At 40.5% G+C, this 25,049-nt stretch overlaps 1 protein-coding gene across 1 annotated transcript in view; it reads right to left on the bottom strand.

The window, feature by feature from the left end:
- LOC140453232 (polycystin-1-like protein 2) overlaps positions 1–25,049 on the bottom strand; it is a 113,280-nt gene that overhangs the window by 24,853 nt on the left and 63,378 nt on the right. The window contains exons 17-26 of the mRNA XM_072547807.1: positions 22,239–22,283; positions 19,936–20,110; positions 17,520–17,811; positions 17,031–17,235; positions 15,645–15,741; positions 13,354–13,500; positions 11,740–11,925; positions 10,116–10,443; positions 2,945–3,078; positions 1,451–1,578 (exon numbers count right to left, since the gene is read on the bottom strand). Of these exons, the coding sequence (XP_072403908.1) occupies positions 1,451–1,578; positions 2,945–3,078; positions 10,116–10,443; positions 11,740–11,925; positions 13,354–13,500; positions 15,645–15,741; positions 17,031–17,235; positions 17,520–17,811; positions 19,936–20,110; positions 22,239–22,283 (1,737 nt within the window). The remainder of the gene's footprint in view (positions 1–1,450; positions 1,579–2,944; positions 3,079–10,115; positions 10,444–11,739; positions 11,926–13,353; positions 13,501–15,644; positions 15,742–17,030; positions 17,236–17,519; positions 17,812–19,935; positions 20,111–22,238; positions 22,284–25,049) is intronic.

The following is a 25,049-nucleotide window of genomic DNA, read 5'->3' as shown; positions in this document are numbered from 1 at the left end:
AAAAAAAAAAATCATTCATGGGAAATGGGCAACTCCGACTGGCCAGCATTTATTTCTCACCTTTAGTTGCCTTTGAGGAGGCGGTGGTCAGCTGCCTTCTCAAGCCGTTTTGATTCAAAGCTGTAGGTTGACCCACAATGTCATTACGGGGGGAATTCCAGGGGTTTACCTAGTGACACTGAAGGAACAGCAATATATTTCCAAGTCAAGATTGGGAGTGACTTGGAGGGAAACTTGCATGTAATGGTATACCCATGTATCTGCTGCTCCTGCCCTTCTGTGAGTTTGGAAGGTGCTGTCTAAGGAGCTTTGATGAATTTCTGCAGCACATCTTGTAGATGATACACACTGCAGAAATTAAAGAGGTCTGCAGCTTTGGTAAAGGCATCAACTAATGAACCAGAAGCTGACGTATGTAGGAGCTCACAGGGCTAGGATACTCATCAGTTTCTTCAGATTAATCTGGAGTCAGGGCAGTAGACCCCATAGCTACAATAACATTTCCAAAGCTCCACCCTATACAAACAAAATGGAAATGAATCTGACTGTGATAATCATTGTGGTATTTCCCTTTGGTCCACAGCAAGGACATTTTGTGCAATTCTCAGTAGGATTGCCTCTGATCTTACAGACCCTTACAGTGTGGATTTCATGCCAGATGAGGAACAGTTGGTAGGATCTTTGTGACGCATCAAATTCAGAAAAAAGTGCTGCAACAGATCAAGAACCTCAACATGGTGTTCATAGACCCGATCAATGAATTTGACACAATGAAGGGTTTCCTGATGAAGGGCTTATGACCAAATCGTCGACTCTCCTGCTTCTCAGATGCTGCCTGACCTGCTGTGCTTTTCCAGTGCCACCCTTTTTGACAATCGTCTTGAGGCCTGTGGGAGGTACGACATGAATATAGCTGCCCTGAAATGATTATGGGCTTCATCCACTTATTTGATGATGGCATGATATCCAGTACAGTGCAGAACGGTGTTATCAGATGTTCTTATTCTCACTAAACAGGGCTACATAATGCCCCCAGTTCGGTTTGTCAAACTACTTTTCAGCCATGGTCTTATAAGCACTCAAATCTTGACTTACACAATAAGCTCAGGACAGCTGACAGCTTCCTCAATTTGGAAAGACTCATAACTCAGATGAAGATTACAGAACAAATTCTTGTTTGTGATGACTGTTCTGTCATTTTGTGCACCCTGAGGGACATGCAGCTGCTTCTTGACACTCCAGGACAATCTCATATAAAAACACCAAAGATTTATATCAAATTCCTGTATTGTTTTAATAGACACAACAGATAGTATTACTCAGTTTAAAAAGCAGACAAAGGAATCGTTACCAATGTCTTCAAACTGTAATATCATCATATAATATAATTCCCATGATTTTAGCTAAAATTCACTAAAAAGCCAATTTTCTAACTCCATGTTCCACCTACCTGCTTAACCATGTAATAAATAACAATGATGATGAAGACCACTTGGGCCCCAATGATGGAAGAGTAATTCTGGTCCACGTAGTGATAGAGGCGGATAATTTCCATTTGCATATTGCCCAGGAAGACACCTGAAAAATAAATTTATAGCTGATGAGGATTTCAACATATTAAAGGTTGGTCAAGTGTTTGTGCTCATCACTAAATATAAGAACATAGCAATAAGCATTACATGACTTCAAAAGAGGTTTCTGGCTGTATCATTTCATTATAACTATTTCAAAAAGACATTCAAAATTAGCAAAAGCTCTGAAATATCAAGAACAGAGCACATTGAGTCTTAGATCAGAGGTATTAATCTTAAATGATTTTACACCTGAACATATTTCATACTAACAGGCTTCATTCATCAAGCACCTAGTTCACACATTATCAATTCATAACTTCACTCTATTCTCCTCCAACCATTTCATGGATATACACAAAGCTTTTAAAAAGCACTTAACATTTGATGTAGTCTCTCAATGGGATAGAATGCCTGACAATGAGGGACTTCCCTGAAAGGCAAATCTCAGCATTTGTTGGATGCCCTTCAGAGGCTCAGGAAAGTCATGTGGCTCCCATGTAATCCCTGAGCCACCACTGAATTCCAAATTCTTATTTAACCTATTTTTATGATCAACCAGTTCAGGGATGTTACTGTGCATCTCTGGAGCAGGTGGAAGTTAAACCTTGGTCTGCCCGATTAGGAACACTACCACTGCCATTGCAAGAGCCTAAATGAAATCATTCACAAATGGAAAGGTTTTTGCACCAGTCTGTTCCTGCCTCCAACTTCAACAAGAGGTTTTCATGCCACTGGGAGATTGCTATGATGAGGTAGACCCAACTTGTTCCTGTGTTGAAAAGCTGGATTAACAAGATTTGAGAAGATTTGTAGCTTAGGTTGAGGTTCTAGATGTAGGTTTACTCGCCGAGCTGGAACGTTCATTTTCAGATGTTTCGTTACCATACTAGGTAACATCTTCAGTGAGCCTCCGGAGATCTCTGGAGGCTCACTGAAGATGTTATCTAGTATGGTGACGAAACATCTGAAAATGAACCTTCAAGCTCAGCGAGCAAACCTACACCCAGGCTGGATTGAACTCTGTCCAAGACTGCAATCCCTGAACAATGGTATTAATCAGAGGTATCCATAGCTTCCTCTTAATGGGAAAAGTAATCAAAACAGATAGAGTTACAATATACATTTTGAAGCAGTCTGTAGATGTATGAAACTCACCCCTCACCATGAATTTGCTGATTAAATGCCCATTGAGTAGAAAGTATGACAATAGATCTCTAAATTTTGTATCTATCCTCCACATGACATTTGTCCAAATCAAATGTGTAAATATCATATTCATACTTCACTTAACTGTCATTGGTCAGTTCTTCTCCTCATCCCATTCCCTTAGTAGTAAATGTATAATATATAATAAAAGCTTTGTCTCTTACCAATTGCGTTCATCTCCAGCATCAGTGTAACTACACAGAACAGGTTTACATTTGCATTATAGACTGTGAACTCCACAAAGATGGCTCTGGTATACATGTCAACCCAAGTGTTTTCCTTCAGGTAGTTTATAATTCTTTAGAGAAAAATACAAAACATCACTTATCCCATTGGAATATTTGAAATAAACTGACAAAACATATACTTTTGTGAAGAAATCTACAATTGTATGTCAAACAAAAAACAGGAGCCGAAAATGTGTTGCTGGAAAAGCACAGCAGGTCAGGCAGCATCCAAGGAGCAGGAGAATCAATGTTTCGGGCATGAGCCCTTCTTCAGGATTGAGGTTAAGGTGAGCGTGATAGGATGAGGGTGATAGGCTGGAGTGGGGGTGGGGGCGGAGAGGTCAGGAAGAAGATTGCAGGTTAGGAAGGTGGTGCCTGATTTAGAGGGTTGGGAATGAGACAAGGTGGGGGGAGGGGAAATTAGGAAACTCATGAGGACCTCTCCGCCCCCACCCCCACTCCGGCCTATCACCCTCACCTTAACCTCCTTCCACCTATCGCATTTCCAACGCCCCTCCCCCAAGTCCCTCCTCTCTACCTTTTATCTTAGCCTGCTTGGTATACTTTCCTCATTCCTGAAGAAGGGCTCATGCCCGAAACGTCGATTCTCCTGCTCCTTGGATGCTGCCTGACCTGCTGCGCTTTTCTAGCAACACATTTTCAGCTCTGATCTCCAGCATCTGCAGTCCTCACTTTCTCCTAAAAAACACGAGCCAAAAGGAATGGCTCTGCCTCTTTAGGAAGTTAAAGGCTGTAAGTGAACCAGTGGGGAACAAATAGTCAACAGCCAAGAATATGGTGTGATTGGCCCAGAAGAAGAAAGACAGCTGGAGCTCCAGCTGTGTGTTTATGGATTTCCAGATGGAAAGTGTTTGGAGTATTGGCTGTGACAGATTCAAGCTTGGCTACAATCTCAACCATGAATGGACAGCCTGTGAACACACAATCTCTAGTCTTGGACATGAAGATTAGACTCTTAGAAGAAACTTGGAAGGGCTGCACCTTGGAGATATGGGACCAATTTCTGTTCAGAAACAGTAGATCCATGAAGAGAAAGTCAGAATTAATTGAAGGAACTTGCAAAATACAGTTGCTGACGATCTTTACTCCCACAAGGGAGTAAAACTTGAACACTTGAAACTAGGAAGAATTCATGAAATAGACTCAATATTAATCCAATCAAAAATGGAAGAACTACAAACAGGTTCTTAAAACTCCTCGGAATTGTAGCAATTAATAAACTCCTTCAGGAATTGGCTCTTTACTATAGTTTCACTATTCACACTTTCATAACTGATTTGGATAAGAACCAGGTATCGTAAACTTGATAATGAGATATAACTGCGTGAGATACCCTCTTGCTGATTAGGAACTGGATGATATTCTTGAAGTCATGGGTTTCAGAGGTTCAACTCTTAAACTGTGATTTGTTGGGCAATATTCCAAAATAAAACTATACTCTTTTCTTTTAAACTCCCTCAGCAATTTATTCACAGCTTCCTGCATCAGATGTCTCAGACCACATCTGGTGCAGTGAATGAATCCAACAGATAGCCTGCTGTTTGTTAATTCACAATGCAATCCCAGAGGGAAGTCATAAAGCAGATGGCTTGTGCTCTACAACTGAGCTGTAATTATTTCCAGAAAGCTTTGGTTCAGAATGACATAGCTATTTCATTTTGTTTATGCTGAAGCCAGTTGCTGCAGTAAGGTTTATGGTAGAAGCTCACCATTAGAACACAGATGTGGCATACAGCGTGGTCTCAGATATCTTTCCATCTCCAGGATTCATTGTATGAAGGAGGAATGTTTACCTACATTATGCATGACAGATTAAGTATAATGTGGATAGATGTGAGGTTTTCCACTTTGGGAGCAAATCAGGAAGGCAGTTTATTATCTGAATAGCAACAGATTGGACAAAGGTGGAGGTGCAAAGAGACCTGGGTGTCCTTGTACACCAGCTGCTGAAAGTAAGCTTGCAGCAAGCAGTGAAGAAGGCAAATGATATACAGCATGGAATCAGATCTTTCAGTCCAACCCATCTACACTGACCAAGTTTCCAAAATTAACCAGTCCCACTTTCCTGCATTTGGCCGATAACCATCCAAATCTTTTCTGTCCAACCTGTCCAAATGTCTTTTATATGTTATAACTGTATCTGCTGGAAAAGCGCAGCAGGTCAGGCACCATCAAAGGAGCAGGAGGATCGACGTTTCAGGCATAAACTTATGCCCAAAATGTTGATTCTCCTGCTCCTTTGATGCTGCCTGACCTGCTGTGCTTTTCCAGCAACATATTTTTCAGCTCTGATCTCCAGCATCTGCAGTCCTCACTTTCTTATAACTGTATCTGCATCAACTATTTCCTCTGACAGTTCATTCCACATGCAAACCACCCTCTGTGTGATAAAGCTATACCTCAGGTCCCTTTTAAATCTTTCTCCTCTCATCTTAAAAATATGCCCCTAGTTTTGAACTTCCCCATCCTAGGGAAAAAACCTTTGCTATTCACCTTATCTATGCTCCTCATGATTCTATAAGCGTCTCTGAGGTCACCCCTCAACCTCCTATGCTCCAGTGAAAAAGGTCCCTGCCTCTCCCTTTAACTCCAACACTCCAACCCCATTGTGGCAAATCTCTTCTGAGCTCTCTCCAATTTAATCGTATCATTCCTATAGCAGGGCAACCAGAACTGCACACAATACTCCAAAAGTGGCTTCACCAACATTCAGTACAACATGACATTCCAACCCCTATCCTCAATGAGAAATGAAGACAAGCATTTTAAGCACCTTCTTAACCATCCTGCCTATCTGTGACACAACTTTCAAAGAACTATGTACCTAAACACCTTGGTCTCTCTGTTTTACAACACTACCCAAGGATCGAGAGTGTGGCGCTGGAAAAGCACAACAGGTCAGGCAGCATCCGAGGAGCAAGGGAATCGATATTTCAAGCATAAGCCCTACCCAAGGCCCTGATTCTAATTGTATAAATCCTATCCTTGTTTGTTTTACAAAAATGTAATACATTGTACTTATCTAATTTAAACTCCATCTGCCACTCCTCAGCCCATTGGCCAAGTTGATCAAGATCTCTTTTTAATCTTAGATAACCTTCTTCACTGTCGCCTATGATTATAATGAGGTCAGTCAAGTAGACCTCATAGTATATGAATTCCCTGATTGAGTCTGTTTTCTTGTCTAGTTAGGGAACCCTGGCTGACAAATAAGAAGAGGGTGTCAGACATCCTGTTCATTCTGAGAGCTGTCTCAGAGGGAGCTGGATCAGTGTCAAGGACTCTCTCCATACAAATAAATGGTGACAATGGTGCGATACTGTCCTCTGTAGACTTAATTCAGACTATACCACCAATTTTGGTGTAATCCGTAAATTTATTGAGCATGCCTCCTAACTTCTCATCCAAATTGTTTACACGAAGGACAAACAAAACTGGACCCAGCACAGATCCCTGCAGAATACTGCTGGTCACAGGCATTCAGTTCGAAAAACAACCCTCCATCTAATCTCTCTGTCTCTTACCGTCAACCCAATTTTGTATCCAATTGGCAAGCTTTCCCTGAATCTCATGTCATCTAATTTTACTAATTAGTCTACCATCCAGATGCTTGTCAAATGCTTCACTAAAGTCCATGTAGACAATGTCTACTGTTCTGCCTTCATCAATCTTATTGGTTACATCCTCAAAAAACTGAATCAAGTTTGTGAAACACTATTTCCCTCGCACAAAGCCGTGCTGACCAGCCCTAATCAGCCCTTGCTTCTCCACTGCCTGTAAATCCTATCTCTCAGAATCTCACCTAACAACTTACCCACCACTGGTGTCAGACTCACAGGTCTATAGTTCCCAGACTTCACCTTGTAGTCTTTCTTAAGTAAAGAGACAACATTAGTCACTTGCAGTTCTCTGGCACCTCATCCATGGCTGTAAATGATACAAATATCTCTGCTGGGTCCCTGAAATTTCTTCCTTAACTTCCCACAATGTCCTGGGATATGGAGCAGGGATGTGTTGCAATTGTACAATGTGATCACGGTTGATCATCCCAACATAATATGCTGTTCCAGCACATATAGAGTACAGTCTTGGTCTCCTTATGTAAAGAAGGATGCTCTGGCTGTGGAGGTTTTCCAAACTGATTCCTGGGATTGGCAGGACTAATGTATGAAGACAGGCTGGATTGGTTAGGACTATATTTATTGGTGGTTAAATGGATTGGGAGGGATCTCATAGAAACCTGTAAACTTCTAAGACTAAGTAGGCTAAACATAGGAATAATGTTTCTGATGACCAGGGAGTCCTGAACCAGGGGTCACAGTTGAAGGATACAGTGGTAGGCACACTGAGCTGAAAGGTTCATTTCCAGACGTTTCGTTACCTTACTAGGTAACATCTTCAGTGGGTCTCATGTAAAGCAATGCTGAAAATTCATGCTTCCTATTTATATGTTTGGGTTTCTTTGGGTTGGTGATGTCATTTCCTGTGGTAATGTTATTACCTGTTCCTTTTCTCAGGGGGTGGTAGATAGGGTCTAACCCGAAGTATGGCATTCCAACCGGAACTCTACCAACAAACACATCGAGTTAGATCCCATCTACCACCCACTGAGATAAGGAACTGGAAGTGACTTCGCCACAGGAAATAACATCACCACAGGAAATGACATCACCAACCCAAAGAAACCCAAACATATAAATAAAAAGCAGGAATTTTCAGCATTACTTTGCATGAGGCCCACTGAAGATGTTACCTAGTAAGGTAACGAAACGTCTGGAAATGAACCTTTCAGCTCAGCGAGCAAACCTACATCAAAAACCTCAACCTGAGCTACAAACCTTCTCAAAACTCGCTAAGTGCTAGGCATTTGGGACTGAGATGAGGAGACATTACTTTATTCAGAGAGTGATGAACTTGGAAATTCTCTACCAGAGAAGGTGGTTAATGGCAAAATGTTTTTAAAAAGGAAATAGATATAGTTCTAAGGGCAATAGGGATCAAAGGGTATGAGGGGAAAGCTGGAACAGCATATTATGTTGGGACGATCAACCGTGATCACATTGATGGGAGAGCAGGCTCGAAGGACCGAATAGCCTACACTGGCTTCTATTTTATTTGATTCTATGAGAAATGCTATCCCCATTCTGATTAAAAATGTAATTGTTATCAACTGCATGATGATGTGGACATGTGAATTATTCAAAGCAATCACAGCATTTTGAATAAACAATGAATGTAAAAAATCTACATTTCTAATTCAGAATCAAGCAAGGCATTCTGTAGGTGTGAAATGCAGCAAGTGTACTTGCACATTGCATGATCAAATTAGATAAGGAATAGTTAACAGTTACAGCGCATGGTGTGAAGATGCCAAAGCATTTAACAATTGTGAGGTGTTGCATTTTGGTAGGGCAAATCAGAGCAGGATTTATACACCTAATAGGAAGGTCCTGGGGATTGTTGCCAAACAAAGAGACTTTGAAGTACAGTTTCATAGTTCCTTGAACATGGAGTCACAGGTAGACAGGGTAGTGAAGAGGGTGTTGGGTATGTTTGCCTTTACTGGTCACTGCATTGAGTATGGGAGTTGAGAGGTTACATCAGTTAAGTGACTTTTGGAATATAGTGTTCAATTCTGGTCTTCCGGCTATTGGATGTTGTGAAACTTGAAAGGGTTCAGAACAGACTTACAAGGGTGTTGCCAAGTTGAGATTTTGAGCTATAGGGAATGGCTGAATAGCCTGGGTCTGTTTTCCCTGGAGTGTCACAGGCTGAGGTGTGATTTTATAGAGGTTTATAAAATCATGACGGCTATGGATAGGGTCTTTTTCCCAGGGTAGGGGAGCCCAAAACTAGATAGCATAGATTTAAGGTGAGAGTGGAACGATTTCAGAGGGATGTAAGGAACACATTTTTATGTAGTGGGTGGCGCCTGTATGAAATAAGCTGGCAGAGCAAGTGATAGAGGCTGGTACAATTACAACACTAAAAGGCTTCTGGATGGGTACATGATTAGGAAGAGCTAAAGAGATATGGACCAAATGCTGGCAAAGGGGACTAAATTAATTTAGGATAGCTGGTCTGCATGACGAGTTGGACCGAAGGGTCTGTTTCCATGTTGCACAACTCCATGACTCAGTGTGTGATGGACGCAGGATAGATTATTGCAAGTAATTCTTATGAGGCAAGGTTGTTCAGATTGGCTCTAAACTAACCGGAGTTCAGTAGAATGAGAGATGATTTTATTACAGACATAGAGTCATAGAGATCTACAGCACAAAAAAAGTTCATATGGCCCATCAAATCTGCAGCAATCAAAAACACCCATTTTCCAGCATTTGGGCCATAGCTGTCTATGCCTTGGCTTTGCATGTGTACATCTAAATGCTTCTTCGATGTTATGAATGTTTCTGCCTCCACCATCCTTACAGGTAATAAGTTCCAGATTCCCATTTTAACTTTGCCCTTAGCTTAAATCTATGCTCCACGTCATTGGGCCCTCAACCAGGAAGTAAAGTTTCAACATTGAAACACACAAGATTCAGAGGTTGTGAACCAATGCTCCCTCTCAGCCGTGCAGCCAGTTTTGGGAGCTACTGCCACAGATGGACTTCGAAGCTCTCTGTCATGGCAGGAATAATTAGACGGAATGAAGGTTCAAACAAGTACATGCTGCAAGGATGTTTCCCTTTGTGGAAGAATGTAGAATTAACAGTATAGTTTTAGAATAAAGAGTCTCTTCCTCAAAACAGAGATGAGGTGGAACTTCTTCTCTCAGACTTTGGAATTCTCTACCCCAGAGTGCTGCAGTGGGTGAATAATTGAATGTTTTAAAAGCTGCAATGGACACATTTTGAATTCTAGAGGAGTCAATGGTTGGGGTTACCGAGAAGAAAGTGGAGTTGAAATCAAGTTTGATGGTGGAGCAGGTTGAGTCTTCATGTAAACCACTGCAGCTCCTATTTCTTATGTTTTTATGTCTTTCAGTAGAAGCATACAGATAGGATATTTCTCATCCTACAATGAACATTCTTCACAAAAAAAAGAATCCTTTAATTTTCCACTCTCTCTTTGAAATATTAATTACCTGTCTGCAGTTTTGTTTTCTGTTCCCAACTCAGCCACAAAGCCGCCTCCTCGGTAAAGAGCGATCTTTCCCCAAACTGGATATCCTTTCAGCTGTGACTCACTCTGGTAATGCCAGGCAGAAGCTAACCAGAGTGATTCTGTGTTTACACTGAAATTCCCTTTACTTCCAAAGTCCAACATATCTTCATCACCATAGGAGTAAGGAGCACGACACTCCTGAATACTATCTACTAATCTTGTTGGCACAGGGCAAGGAGTTGGTTTGATTCTGACCTGTCGAATGCGAGGACTTCCAAGCAACTTTGAATTCCCATCAGTTATAAATCCTGGTTAGAAAATACACAGTGATTTTCAAGTCACTCTGAAGATTTACTTACGATTTTAAGATGGCGACTTAGAGAATGAATATCAAATGATCCCTACTGTTAGATTTTTTAGACACATTATGCAATATGCACTGTACTTATTAAAGTAATGTATTTCCAGAATTATAAAAATTTTGGACATATTAACAAGGCTAAAGCCAGAAATTCAGAGTGGATGATCAACCTCAGCCTCTTCTTGAGCTCCTTAAAATGACACATGCCAAGCTTCATCCAATTGGATCCACTCCACGCACTAACTAAAAATGACTGAAAGCACTGTATCCTGCAATGGGCCCTGACAACAATCTGAAAATAGTAGTGAAGGCTTGTGCTCCAAAACTAACCATGACCCTAGCTAAGCTGTTCCAGTACAATAGTTGATGTATCTAATAATGTTGAAAATTGTCCAGGTATGTTTTGTCCACAAAAAGAAAGGAAAAAGTCCAATATGGCTAATTATCACCTCATCAACCTCCTTTTGATCAACAGTAAAATGATGGAAAGTATCATTGACAATTCTGACAAGAGTCACTTACACACAGTAATCTGTTCATTGAAGCTCAATTTGGATTTCACCAGGGCCACCCAGCTCCTGACCTCATCACTGCCTTAGTCCAAACATGGGCAAAATCAATAGACTTCAGAGGTGAGCTGAAAGTGACTGCCCTTGACATCATGACACCATTTATCTGAGTGTGGAATCAAGGACCTCTGGTAGAATTGAAGTCAATGGAATCGGGGAAAGTCTCTCTTCTGGTTGGATCCATACGCAGCACAATAGACGATGATTATAATCAATCATCTCAGTCCTGGGACATTGCTACAGGAGCTCCTCAGGATAATGTCCTAGGATCACCCATCTGTTGTTGCTTTTACAATGAGCTTCCCGCCTCTATAAGTTTAGAAGTGAAGATATAATTGCTGGAACTCCCTAACACCACAGTTGGTGTTCCTGCGTCCAAAAGGCTGCAATAGTTCAAGAAGGCAGCTCACCGCCATCTTCTTCAGGGCAATTAGGATTGACAGCAAAGTTTAGCCATACCAGTAATATCTATATCCCAGAAAACAGCAGAAAAGGAAGATACTAGGGCCAAATATTTTCAATTATTCAACATATTAAAAAATACAACAGGTCTAATACTGGATCTCAAATATGCTAATTTTGGATTGGAAGTCTAAGGACCAATAAAAATACTCTGTCCACAGCATGCTTACCATGGATTCATATAGTTTCTTTCAATATTATTTTAGGATTACCTTCGTATGGTCCATATAAGTTGGGTAATAAAATTTCATTGGCCCAGATATAAAAGTCGTTAACAGCCAGGGATCCATTGAACTTCCTGGTAAAACTATCATTGAGAGCTTTGTTTAAATAAAATGAATGAGGGCTTCGTTCTCCATAAGCAATAATTGCCAACACAACCAGAAATCCCACGTGAGCTAAAATAAGCAAAAAAAAAGTATGAGAAAGTTCAAAGAACCTAGTTTCATTTTTGTCAAGTAGGTCAATCTAATTTAAAAATCATAATGTCACTTGTATGACTGGAAAATGCTGCTTTATTGGATACCTGTGGTTCATAAATTCTGATTTATTCATTGAATCTTTCTGGTCATCAACAGTAGACGAAATACACAAAAGTGATTAAAGTAGCAGCAGTTTGGGCAAAATGTAAAATGTTAACCATTCGAGCAACCAGTGCCACATTTGAAAGAGCAATACTCAACTCATTTCTATAATACTCATATATTTAACAATTGCCTGATTTAGTATTTCAATTAATATTTGCATGATCTACTTGGCTCTAATTTAGAAGATTTGATCAAAATTCCAGCAAATTGACCTTTTGTAAAATAACAACATATTGGTATCATTGCTTGCAATTGTCTCTCTGTTTCTTTCTCTAAATTCTTGTTTTCTACTACTTTTCTTTTTTATTGGTCTCCAGTTCTCTCTCTCCTCAAATGTTCTTTTCTTCAGAATTTTTGATCCTTATGTTTTTTTTTCTCTCTCTCTTTCTGTCAGTCTTGAGGTACAGGCCCTGGGTACTCCTTTGATGCCTACAGCAATATTGCAGGTGGACATTTGACGCAGAATGTAGTGCCTAGTATGATGTTTGCCTGTAAAACAAGCAAGTCATTATCTTTTCAATTGAATATTAAAAATGTCTAGTTTTTGGACAGCTGAAATTTTGGGTATTGTACCTGTTTCCTCTTCAGGTGCCTTGATACATGTTCTTCCCTTGGCTAGATCAAGGCAAGGTCAACACGCCCTTGGGACATGTGAGATCATTAAGCAGCCACTTAAGGAATTGAACCGACATCATTACAAAATTTCTGCCGTGGGCAGAGGAGAGAGGCCCATTTGAAGCCCACCAAATCCTACTCCTTGAGTGGGAAAGGACTGCATTTCTATTTGGAGCTCTCCCATCACATGATATACCTCACTCTGGGTTTCTCCACACTACTAGTGAAAACAAAAACTGCTGGAAATCACTTCAGGTCAGGCAGCATTCATGGAGAGAGAACAAAATATTTTGAGTCTAGATGACTCTTTATTCGCTCTGCACAGTTAGCAATTCCACCTTTTTGATGATTAAACCTGATAGTTTAATAATGTGTTAACTAACTACATTGTTACCTTCATTGCAACAGTAACTGCACATGAACAAGCATTTCATTGGCTGTAAAACATTTTATGATATCCTAATGTCATTGAAAGCATCATGTAAGTACAAATTTTTCTTCCTGCAAGTTGTCTGTATTTCCAAGTTTATCTGTCTAATTTTGGTCTTCAATCCTTTGGTTTAACCTTTCCTTCTCAAAACTTATTGTGACTTATAATCATAAATAGAAAGATTATTTACATACCAAATATATCTTTAATAAAATCATACATTTTCTTTTCTTTGAGGTGCTGTGCTTTCATTTTCTCCACATGTTTCACTGACGGTGGCTTGTAAATACCAGCATCTGACCTTTTAGTATAGTTGGGAGTTACCACATTGAGATCCTCATCTAATAAAATACTTTGCATGAATTGGTTGAAATGTTGGACAGAGAATATGTTTCATAGTAAGACTAAAACATAAGCACTGATATGAATGATATTTGTCCTCATTTATACACATGTTGATACTTCTCGTACACTTACAATGTGTTACTGACATTTATGATGTTGTGTAAACACAATAACCATTTTGCTTTGGATTGAAATTCCTGGAATGGTTTTGAAAGCCCCACAATCATTAAGGAAACTGTAGATTTCAGACTTGGACTTTGTGGGCAAGGGCTAGCATGGTAAAAGATCTGGTGGCCCTCAGGTTAAATCACCACCAATCGCTTTTCTCTCTAATGAGAGAGCAGCCCCTATGGTCTGGTAAGATTATGGCGACACAACAACACACCACATAGATTATTTTGTGAAGCTGCAATTTCAAAGATACAGCACTATGGAACCATGTTATCTTATCGATTATACTGAACAGCATATTAACTTTTACTTCACAGAATTTAACAAAGACAAATCAAAATATGGATGCACATGGTTTTTCTTATCCTGACTACTGGGTTGAGGCTTCTTCATACTTCAGTTCTGTAGTGAGTTCCATATAATTTTGTTTATAGTGATGGGCTTTCTATATGGACTAGTTTGTGTACATCACATTCGTAATTCAGTACAGAATTAAACTGGATATGGTAAAGAATTGAAAAGCAAGAGCATATCTAAGTTACTAAATCAGAAGTTTGTATCTGACTTGACTAAAGGAGAGAATGCAAGGGGTGACGATAGTGAATTTATATAGATTAAAAATAGATATGGAGGAGAGGAAATGATTGGTAATGGTATGAAATAGAGTTCCACTTAAGTGACATAGGATCAGTTCAGGCTTGTATCTGTTATTTCCAAGTTTTATATATGTGTCTCTAATCAAGAGTGTGGTGCTGGAAAAGCACAGCAGGTTAGGCAGCATCCGAGGAGTAGGATGAAGGGCTTATGACTGAAATGGCAATTCTCTAGCTCCTCGGATGCTGCCTGACCAGCACCACACTCTCAACTCAGATCTCCAGCATCCGCAGTCCCTACTTTCTCCCATATGTCCCTCTAGTCTAGTTGAGATGCTTCCTGTGTTGTTGAGGAAAGAAGGGTGGAAAATAAAAAGGTTTTAAACACAATTTTACAATCTGCCCAGATATGAAAATACAATGTAGTGCCAAACAGAGCACTGCAAATTTTGCACTCCATTCAAACTAGGGAACAGGAATTAACCCTGTGCGTCAACCTAAAATCAGGGATGGAGAAAGATTTAGAGGATTTATCCAAGACAAAATAATTGTCTCTTGGAAAAATATGGTTTAATAAGTGAAGGTGAACACATTACAGAAAAAACTATGTTTTACTAATTAGGTTGAATTTCTTGATTTAGAACTGGCAAGGGTTCACAAGAGCAGTTGACGCTGAGCATGTCACCTTTGAAAAGGCATTTCATTGATTTGTTTGCATAGACAGCATCAAAAGAAAATATTTTCTACAACAAGTCGTTATGATTTGGAATGCATGAGCTGAAAGCAAAATCAATGAAAACTTTCAAAGAGCAACTGAAGGAAAATTAATTGATGGGCTATAGATTAAGAAAATTGGGAAGTTCTGTCAAAGACCTAGTACAAACTCAATGAGCGAATGCATTTGTCCTGCTGTTGGTGTGATTTTATGAAATAGGTGCAATGGCAGACCCTCTACTACTGCCTTAAGGACCAACAGCATCTCTGTCTTTCTATTCCTTCATGTCAGCAGCAGAACGCTGTTAAAATAATGGGATTGTGAGTTCCTGTGTCCCTGCTCTTAGTTACATGTGGCAGGGCAATCAAGGCATAGCATGATGGGAGAAAAGAAGGAAAATCAAATTTGGTCTAATGGTGAAAAATTGGCCTCCTATCTGAGTTACCATGTCTATCCTGCACTGGAGCCAATAGAGTAGAGGAATGTTCAGACCTTAGATTGGCAAGGACATAATGGTGGAGGCCTGCATATCTCTGCTAAATATGCTATATCTGGAAGAATTTCTACTGTATCTCTACAATATGATTCACTGAATCACTTGCCTGGATACACTTTATTCTAGGCTTATCACCACAATATTTCTTATCTTATGTAAACTTACTGATAGTAGAAAGCAAGTTTTCATTGTAGCTTTCCTCATTTTCATTTCTCTCAACCTTTTTGACAATAAGAGCAATGAAGGCAGCAACAAATAAAACCTTAACAGAAAGACAATTAAAACTAGTTAGTTACAATATCTCTGGAAATGAAAGGCAATTAGTATTGGTACTGTTTGTTAAAGGTTGACACTGCCTGATAGATTTCATTGAAACCTGTAATTTAAACTACTAGCTGAAACTGCACATCCTATCAAGGGCAGAATTCCATGTCATCCTTTAATGTTTTTTCCTGACATGATTACAAAAGTACAAGGATTCCCTGTAGTGGACAATCTACATGACCCCAGGCCATACCTATAGCCTGCCTGTCTCCTGACAGGGAGAAAGTGAGGACTGCAGATGCTGGAGATCAGAGTCAAGAGTGGGAAAAGCACAGCAGGTCAGGCAGCATCCAAGGAGCAGGAGAATTGAAGTTTTGGGCAAGGGCCCTTCATCAGGAATTCATCATCTATCTCCTGACAGGGACTAGCACTGATGGATGGGGAATGAAAGCACAGAGTTATAAGCCTCTAGAGACCTTTGAGATCAGGAGCTCTAAAACTGGGTTGGGATGAAATCAAGCTTTTGAGGGAAGGAATTATTTGGTTTCTTCAGCCTGTCCCTAAGACCTGTGTAGCTGCACTTGTTGGCCTGCATTGATGCAGACGGAGAACAGAATGCTAGCCTTTGCTGGGCCACCCCAGGCTGGGCCACGCTTGCAAGCTTACGGGAAAATGATGCAAGAATTGAGGAAAACCCATGCCCTTGCAGTCCATATGCTTTGTCTGGGCCTGCACCATTGGTGCAGTTCTGCCTAACCTCTAGAAATATGTCTGAAATTCTGGAACATTACAGAACTGGACATAGACCACAGAACCAGGTCAATCCTTCTCCGATCTGAAGCCTTGACTCAAGAAATTGCCATGGTTGTACAATTTGGGACATGGCAAGTGGCCCTAAAAATCTTAGTAAAAATAGAGAATTCTAAGCATCAGTGCCCACCCAGCACAGACACTGTAATGCTCCCAAGGATCTCCATTAATGCCCAAGAATATAGGAGATCCCAAAGTGAATCATAATGTGGCTTTTTCAATGTCACAGTGAGAAAGTCCTCTGCTACATAATCCAGATATCTGTCTGTAATAAAAAGGGAATTTCTGCTAATTGCCCATAACTAGCTTCCATTCACAAGTTGATTTTATGGAATTGGCTGAGCGCAGCTGGCCCCTTTGATAGTCCCTTGAAAGTAGTGATCCTGACACCATTTGAATCAGCCCTTGACTGATAACTGTTTTTAATTTTACCACATTTATGGGGTGGTTTTCATTATCTGCTGATTCTGCTATTACCTTTAATGGCTGTATGATGAAGACACTTTCGACGAAGCTGACAATCATGGATTTGAGCCATTGGATGGACTTCTCTTTGCCATAATCAAAACTATACAGCATGGTAAAGAATGCCGAGACACTACTTGTGACAAACACCAGGAGCCAGCCAATATAAATGAACCACCAAGGGAGACCTTTCGAAACAGGGCTTGTTTTCTTACTTCTGTTCAATAAAGTACAAACTGCTCGTGAAATGAACAAATTAATGAATACTAACAATAAGTTGCAATTATGGCTTATGATGAAAGATTTTCAGTAAAGCAATAGAGATGACTGCGTGTACAAACTTGCATACTTAAGGGCTCAGGGATGGATAGGGGACTCCTATTATCCACAGCTACTCAAATCAATTACTCCGAATTTCTAAATACTCACTGTCTGTTTTAAAAACTTGTTTCAACAGTATAACACACATATTTCTGTAATATCATAAATAGTATTCCATACCTCTTAGTAATGTGGTTAGCATCTGCAGAGTTAATTGCTGCTTTGATGAACTGTATTATCTTCTGCACTTGATCTGTAGCATGTATCTGAGTGTAAGGATTCTGAAATGTCTTTAGTTCCATTTCTTGCAGTTCAGTTTCCACATAGTTAAGTAGATGACTCACATAGTGTAAGAAGTGTTTCATCATTTGATCTGTTTCTTTCTCAGGATCGCTGCGTGTGGAATTATTGTCTTCAGGATTGCTGACCATGGAATTGTTATCTTCATTTTGTTGATCAGGACTACAGGTAGCTGAAGAATCATTTTCTAAAAATATGACATTGTCCATCATGTTGGGAAGAGAGGGAGGGGTGTGGTTATATAGAGTCCTAGAGGTCTACAGCACAGAAATATTCCTCATTTCCTATCAATGATATTCTTGCACTTAAAATATATATATGGAATTTCAATGATTTTGAGTTATAAAGAAGACACAAGAGAAACTATACGTTTGCGAAGAGATGCATTTTAATAGACACGTCAACATCATATATTTTGATTCAAATCTAGCATAAGAAATGCTGGCAGTAGAGTGACAACCAAAGTCCTGCAAGCCTCAGAGCACAGCCCCCACTAAATCAAAGTAACAGACCTAGCAATGTAAACTTATGGACTACCATTTGCTCCTGCTATTAATTATGAGTTATGGAAATACATCAGAAATATATTTAAATCGACATTTTGCACCAGTTCTTTGACATGTGTTGTATGCATTGTGAAAATACAGTCCATTTCTTAAGCTCTTTGCAGAACTTATTCAGCAATCTTGTGTTCCCAATATGGAGCCTGAACGACTTGGAGTTGATTTTGGAGAAACAGCATAAACTTGTACCTTTGAGCCACCTCAAGAGTACACGATTACTCAATTTATCTTTTGAATCTCCATTTAATCAGATTCCAAATTTTGCAAAATTATTCCCAGTGTTCCCTGGGACCAGTGACATGATAAATAGCACAACTAAGGATGTTGATAGGGTTTTAAACAAATTAATGGAGGACAGGGTTTAAAAAATCTAAGGGAAACAGCAGAGTAACGGAGAGGCAAGTGGTAATCAAAGTGTAACAGCAAAGGGTAGAAAAGGAAAGGGTACAAGATAATGCATGGCTTAGAAAGTGTGGACGCTGGGAAGTTGTTTCAGTCAGGCAGGGATACTAGGACCCGTGGGCACAGCCTTAGAATTAGAGGGGGTCAACTTAAAATGGAAATGAGGAGATATTTTTTCAGCCAGAGAGAGGTGGGCCTGTTGAATTCACTGCCATGGAGCGCAGTGGAGGCCATGACGTTAAACACCTTCAAGGCAGAGATTGATAAATTCTTGATCTCAAAGGAATTAAGGGATATGGGAAGAGTGTGGGTAAGTGGCGTTGAAATGCCCATCAGCCATGATCAAAGGGCAGAGTGGACTCAATGGGCCGAATGGCCTTACTTCCACTCCTGTGTCTTATAGTCTTATGGTCTTAAAATATACACAGAAGAGTGCAGTAGAAATTAGAAACAGAGTAAGTCATACTGGTAAAAAAATCAAAGCTTAAGGGTCTTTCTCTGAATGCACTCAGCATTTGCCATAAGGTAAATCAGTTGACAGCACAAATAGATTAAAAAAATGGACATGACTTGACAACTCTCCCAGGTGGCCAGGACTGGAAACTCAATATTTAAGGGTATTCAACATTCTGGAAGAATAAGCAGGAACGAAAAGAAGGTAAAGTAGCTTTGTTAATTAAGGCCGGTATCAGTGCAATGGTGAGTAATGATAAGGATCATTTTGGCTGAAATAGGAAATAGCAAGGGAAAGAAAGGGCGGGAGTCATCTATTGGCCCTTGTAGAATTGGTGTAGGACAAAGCATAATCAGGAAATAATAGAGGCACCTCAGAAAGGCACTGCAATTGTCATGGGTGATTTTAATCTGCATGTTGACTGGACAAATAAGATTGGGTAGAACGACATGGAAGCCATATCTGTGGAAGCACCAACATAGTGTCACTGTGAAAGGGGACAGGTCTTCTAACCTGCCAACAGCAGCATCCACCTGCCTCTGTTGTTAGCTTCAGTCTGCATCAGGTGATTGACCCAGACTCAATCCCATCCCTAACTCCCTGGGGAGAATGCAATGGGTTTATTCATGAAGTTAGTTCACTTTCTGGCTAGAAAGGGTAGAGTGCCCTTTAATCCATTTCCCTTCCTAGTTTCCATATCCCTTAACACTCTTACTGAACTAAACTCAGTTTTGAAATTTCAATTGTCTTTTCTGTAACAGTTTGTGGGGGGAGGGAATTCCAGATTGCCATTTCTTTGAGTGAATAAGTGCTCCATCATTTTAGTCCTAAATGGCCTAGTTCTGATTTTAAGATAAAAATAAGCATATGCACTGACCGTTATCTGGAATAGGAGCCTCCTGAGTATCAGACTGTTCATTACAGTGCTGAATAATGTTTGCTATTAATACCAGTAACTTATTTATGTCATTTGCATTTCTGATATCATCTTCTAGTGTTGGCATTGCATCTTTTAGCTTTCCAGGCAAAGAACTAGCAATCCTTTTGATGTCCTATGAATAAAGAAAAGAGGTTAACATTTGGAGATCTAACTTTGCAACTTACAATAAGCAGAAATAGATACACCTCTATTCACATGTTGCAATTCTGGTAATGGATATTGATACTTAAACGAATAACATTTCCACTGACCAAAGCTTGGTTGACAGTGTTATGAGTGAGGTGGGAGTAGGGAGAAGTTCAAGAAGTAGAAAGGAAAGGCAGATTCTGGTGGATGCACTGCCTAGCACTGCTGCTGGCGTTTTATCAGTGGCAGGGAAAGTGGAAGGCAACCTATCAAAGTAGAGTTTAATTGAGAACATTAAGTGGCCAAATAATGCCCTGTTAGTGTCCCCTTCTTGCCACTGCTGGCAGCAATGGGTGGGCCCTCTGCCATGTGGAGTGGTCACCAAGTTTATCCTGGCAGTGCCATTGCAGCCTAAATGAGGGGGTCCCTTGTGAATGGGTACCTGTGGCTATCCTCAAAGGCACAGCGCATATGCCCTTGATAGCACAATTCCTGCCTTCCCAGTCCTCCCAATGCTTCACATGTCCCTTGGATACCCCACTCAGCTTCATCCAGGGTGGACTACTGTGGAGAGGGTGCAGTCTCAGCAGTGGCCACCATTCTTGGAGGCAGTGTTGAGACTGAAGAGCTGTTGGCCTTCCAATTGGCTGTCAGCTTTTGCAGATGTGAGCTAGTCTGTTAAAGAGATGGGAGCTCTGACATCATGACAGTCTTGGTTCAAACATGAACAAAAGCACTGAACTCCATACGAGATGAAATAGTACCTACATTAAAGCCACATTTGATCATGTGTGGCATCGAGAAACCCTAAAATAATGAAAGTTAATGGGAACCAGGAGAAGTTCTTTGCTGGTTGGAGTCATAGGAAGATGGCCAAGGCTGTTAAAGATCAGTTATCTCAGTCCCGGGACAGCTCTGCAGGAGTTCCTCAGGGCCCAACCATACTCAATGCTTCATTAATGATCACTCCTCCAGAAATATGAATGTTCACTGATGAATACATAATGTTCAGCACCATTTTCAACTCTTCAGATGCTGAAGCAGTTCAATTGCAGCAACATCTAGACAATATTCAGGCTTAAACTGACAAGTGACAAGTAACATTCACACGACCATCTCCAACAAGACAGAATCTAACCATTGCCCTTGAACATACAATGGCATTACCATGGCTGAATCCCATTTTCGAAACTAGGGAGCATTCATTCACTAGAAACAGAACTTGACTAGTCATATAAATGTTGTAGCTACAAGAGCAGGTCAGAGGCTAGCACTCCTGCAGCGAATAACTCACCTCTGACTGACCAAAGTATGTCCACCATCTATAATGCATAAGTCAGGAATACAATGGAATACTTCTGAGTTCCCTGAATGACTGCAGCTGCAAAATCACCCAAGAAGCTTGACACCTGTTATGGACCAGGCCAGACTCCGTCAAAACATTTCAAGAAGGTAGCCCAGACCTTAACTTTGCTAGTTGTTTTAAGCTAAGGTCAAACCACTTAGTTTTAAACAAAACAGGATTTCTTTACAAGATTTCTGAATGAAACACAAACAACAGAAAATAGGATACGGAATAACCTGACCTATTCGAAAACCCAACAGATCATCCTAATTTAATGATGTTGTTCCAAATGCTTGCGACAAGCCTTCGGGCACAAAAGGCAAAACCAAATACAGGTTCTTACAGGATAGAAGTCACAGAGAGACAGTACCAGTCTGGACCTGCTTCTGGGTCCAGTGGCTTTTCCACATTACCCTACCCCCTAAAAAAAAACAAACCAGAGAAAAGCTGAGCTGGGAGAAATGGCCACTTCCCTTTCATTGTACAAGTGATTTTTTTTTAATCTTGAAAGCCTTCTGCCTGAGGCAGTATCTGTTAGCTGTTCTCAAACTGGCCCTAAAACCCTACATCCAGACTATTCAGAGTCTATGCCATTTATAACCTCTCTGAAAAACAAACAAGGACTGTATAACCTTGTTAAAGGAGCTGCTTTATCGCACACCATTCAGAACAAAGCAGCCTACTTAATTAACACAAACATCTCCTCCTTCTAAGATTGATGCCCAGTAACAGCAATATTTACCATCTAAAAGATCCTGCAGAGACTCACCAAGACCTCTTCGACAATGCCTTCCAAATCAATGACAACCACCATCTAAAAGGGACAGGGGCAGCAATTCATGGGAACACCACCACCTGCAATTCCCTCACCCACAAAACCACTGACTCTGACATCTTGGAAATATAACACCATACCTTCAGTCTCATGAGGTCAAATTCTGGAATTCACTCCCTAAAAGCATTATGGGTGAACCTACACCAATTTTAAAAAAAAATTCACAGAATTAGGGCATCATGGGCCAGGCAGCATTTATTGCCCATGGGCAGCACGGTGGCACAGTGGTAAGCATTGCTGCCTCACAGTGCCAGAAACCCGGGTTCAATTCCCACCTCAGGCAATTGTCTGTGTGGAGTTTGCACATACTCTCCGTGTCTGCGTCGGGTGCTCCGGTTTCCTCCCACAGTACAAAAATGTGCAGGTTAAGTGAATTGGCCATACTAAATTGCCTGTAGTGCTAGGTGAAGGGGTAAATGTAGGGGAATGGGTTTGGGTGGGTTGCTCTTCGGAGGGTCAGTGTGGACTTGTTGGGCCGAAGGGCCTGTTTCCACACTGTAAGTAATCTAAATCTTAATTGCCCAGAGGACAGTTAAGAGTCAACTACATTGCTATGGGTCTGGAGTCACATCTCGGCCAGACCAGATAACAGCTTTCCTTCTCTAATGGACATTAGTGAATCTGAGGGTTTTTCTGAAAATTGATTCATGGTCATCATTAGATTCTTAATTCCGGATTTTTATTGAAATGAAGTTCCACCATTTGCCATGGCAGGATTCAAACCCAGGTCCCCAGAACGTTATCTGGGTTTCTGGATTAACAGTCCAGCTATAATACCACTAGGCTATTGCCTCCCCTATTAAAGAAACTGCAGATTGGTCAGGAAGCAACTCACCACCACCTTCTCAAGAGCAATTAGGTAGGAAACAAATGCTGGTCCAACCAGTGACATTGACATCCTATAAATGATTTTAAAAGTTACGCAAAACTTCTTTGCGAAGACAAACATAATACTGGTGAAGTGGCTTTTTGATAACATGCAAATCAATGCAAAAAGGTTTTCTGATCCCAACCTGACAAAAACTCTTTAAAGTTCTAAGACCTTAATTGCACATTTTCATCTCACCATCAGAAACCTGAGACCCTCTACCCACTCTGTTCCTAACACTCAGGAGCAGCATGGAGCTCCTTCCAGATTCCCAACTGCTGCACAGCTTCTTTCTTAAGGTGAACAAACTCAAAGTGTGAGCGATAGGTTTTACAGTGGTATTTTTGGTATCCATGGAAACCCTATAGTCGATGTGTGGAATTGCTCTGCCTCTATTGACACAGTAGACGTGTATTTCTTTTTTGTTTTAATTGCAATTCTGCTATCTTTCACATCACTGATGAGGTCTTTCAGTCACTTGCAGGGGTCCAAGAGGTGTGGCAATCTTTGCAGAGGATGCCCCAAACAAGAGAGATAGAAAATCTTCGTTGCAAGCATAGGCAGCAGCAATGCTCAAGACCTCCTTTAAAATAACTGAAGATTAGATTTAAATATGCTCTTACTAAACCATGACAAGGGAAAATGATCATTTTCAGCACCATAGATGTCTTGGGCTGAAGATGCCTCTTGGAGGCAAGAATTCGGAGTTGGATACATTTCCCATGTTACAATCCCATGTTTGTTCCAGCATGGCAGGCAGGTGGGATTTTTATCTTTTGGGGGGATTATCAGCCCAAGGAAGAGACAGAGGCAGACTGATACCAAAGCAGCCAGGTTGAAACTATTGCTTCACCCATACAAATATTGGCTTGGCTTTACAGATCAGCATAGAATCCCATTCCCACCATTCTCTAACCCCCTACCTCCTCATGCCTTTCTACTTCTACTTCCTTCACCCCACAGTAAGCCCATTACCCTTTTCCCCTGTCCCACATACCTCTTGCCCCTCTCAAAACCCCAATCTATTCACCCAGTACAAACAGATTTCACATGACCCATAAAGGCAGTCTGTAACTCATACAACTGTCAAGATAAATAAGTCACTAGAATAGGCACTTGAAAAACCTATATTTTTTTCACAAGCTCATAAATCTCTCAAAGCCACCAAACTTGCAGTCCCAGGATGGTTAAATAAAACAATTATTGCACTTCAGAATTTATCTTGTAGGCAGCCATGCCACCAAGCAAGCATTTCCCAGGAGCAGCTGCAAAAGGAAACTCTGCATTTTAGAATCCATGAATGCTTGGTAGCCAAGCCATAAATTACACATTCTTATGAGACAACTGGAAAGATAAAAACAGCACTTCAGGATCCATTAGTGCCTTAGAAGGCAGATAAAAGCTCAAACACCAAATAAAACTTTTTAAACAGCCAATGAGATGGCTGAGTTGTTTTGCAAGGAATAATATCCCCAAGAGGGTGCTAACAACAATTTCGGATCTCACACAAGGCTAGCATTTCAAGATTGTACAATGCATAATAGCACCTTGTTCAATGGATAAAGTATGTAGTATTTATACAACGCTATTCCTTCACTTCTTAGCTTGCAATGTCAGAAATAACCATCTTGTAACTATTATTTCATGATTACTTGCACTTTCCAATCACTGACACCACTGATTTTAGTAAATATGATATAACTCAGAAATTGGCATTTCATGATGAAATGTAAAGGGGACAATACCATTTTCACTTATGTTTTATATTTATCACACCTCGAACCCATGCTTCCCACCTCTACTCTGCAGCTGTAAGTTAGAACGTTTTCTAAAATGCAGCTGCTTTGATGAAAATTGCAAAATTTCTGAAATTTCTG

The sequence above is a fragment of the Chiloscyllium punctatum genome, chromosome 26, assembly GCF_047496795.1.
Source record: "Chiloscyllium punctatum isolate Juve2018m chromosome 26, sChiPun1.3, whole genome shotgun sequence".
Lineage (NCBI taxonomy): Eukaryota > Metazoa > Chordata > Chondrichthyes > Orectolobiformes > Hemiscylliidae > Chiloscyllium > Chiloscyllium punctatum.
This window is presented reverse-complemented; position numbering and strand designations above follow the sequence as displayed.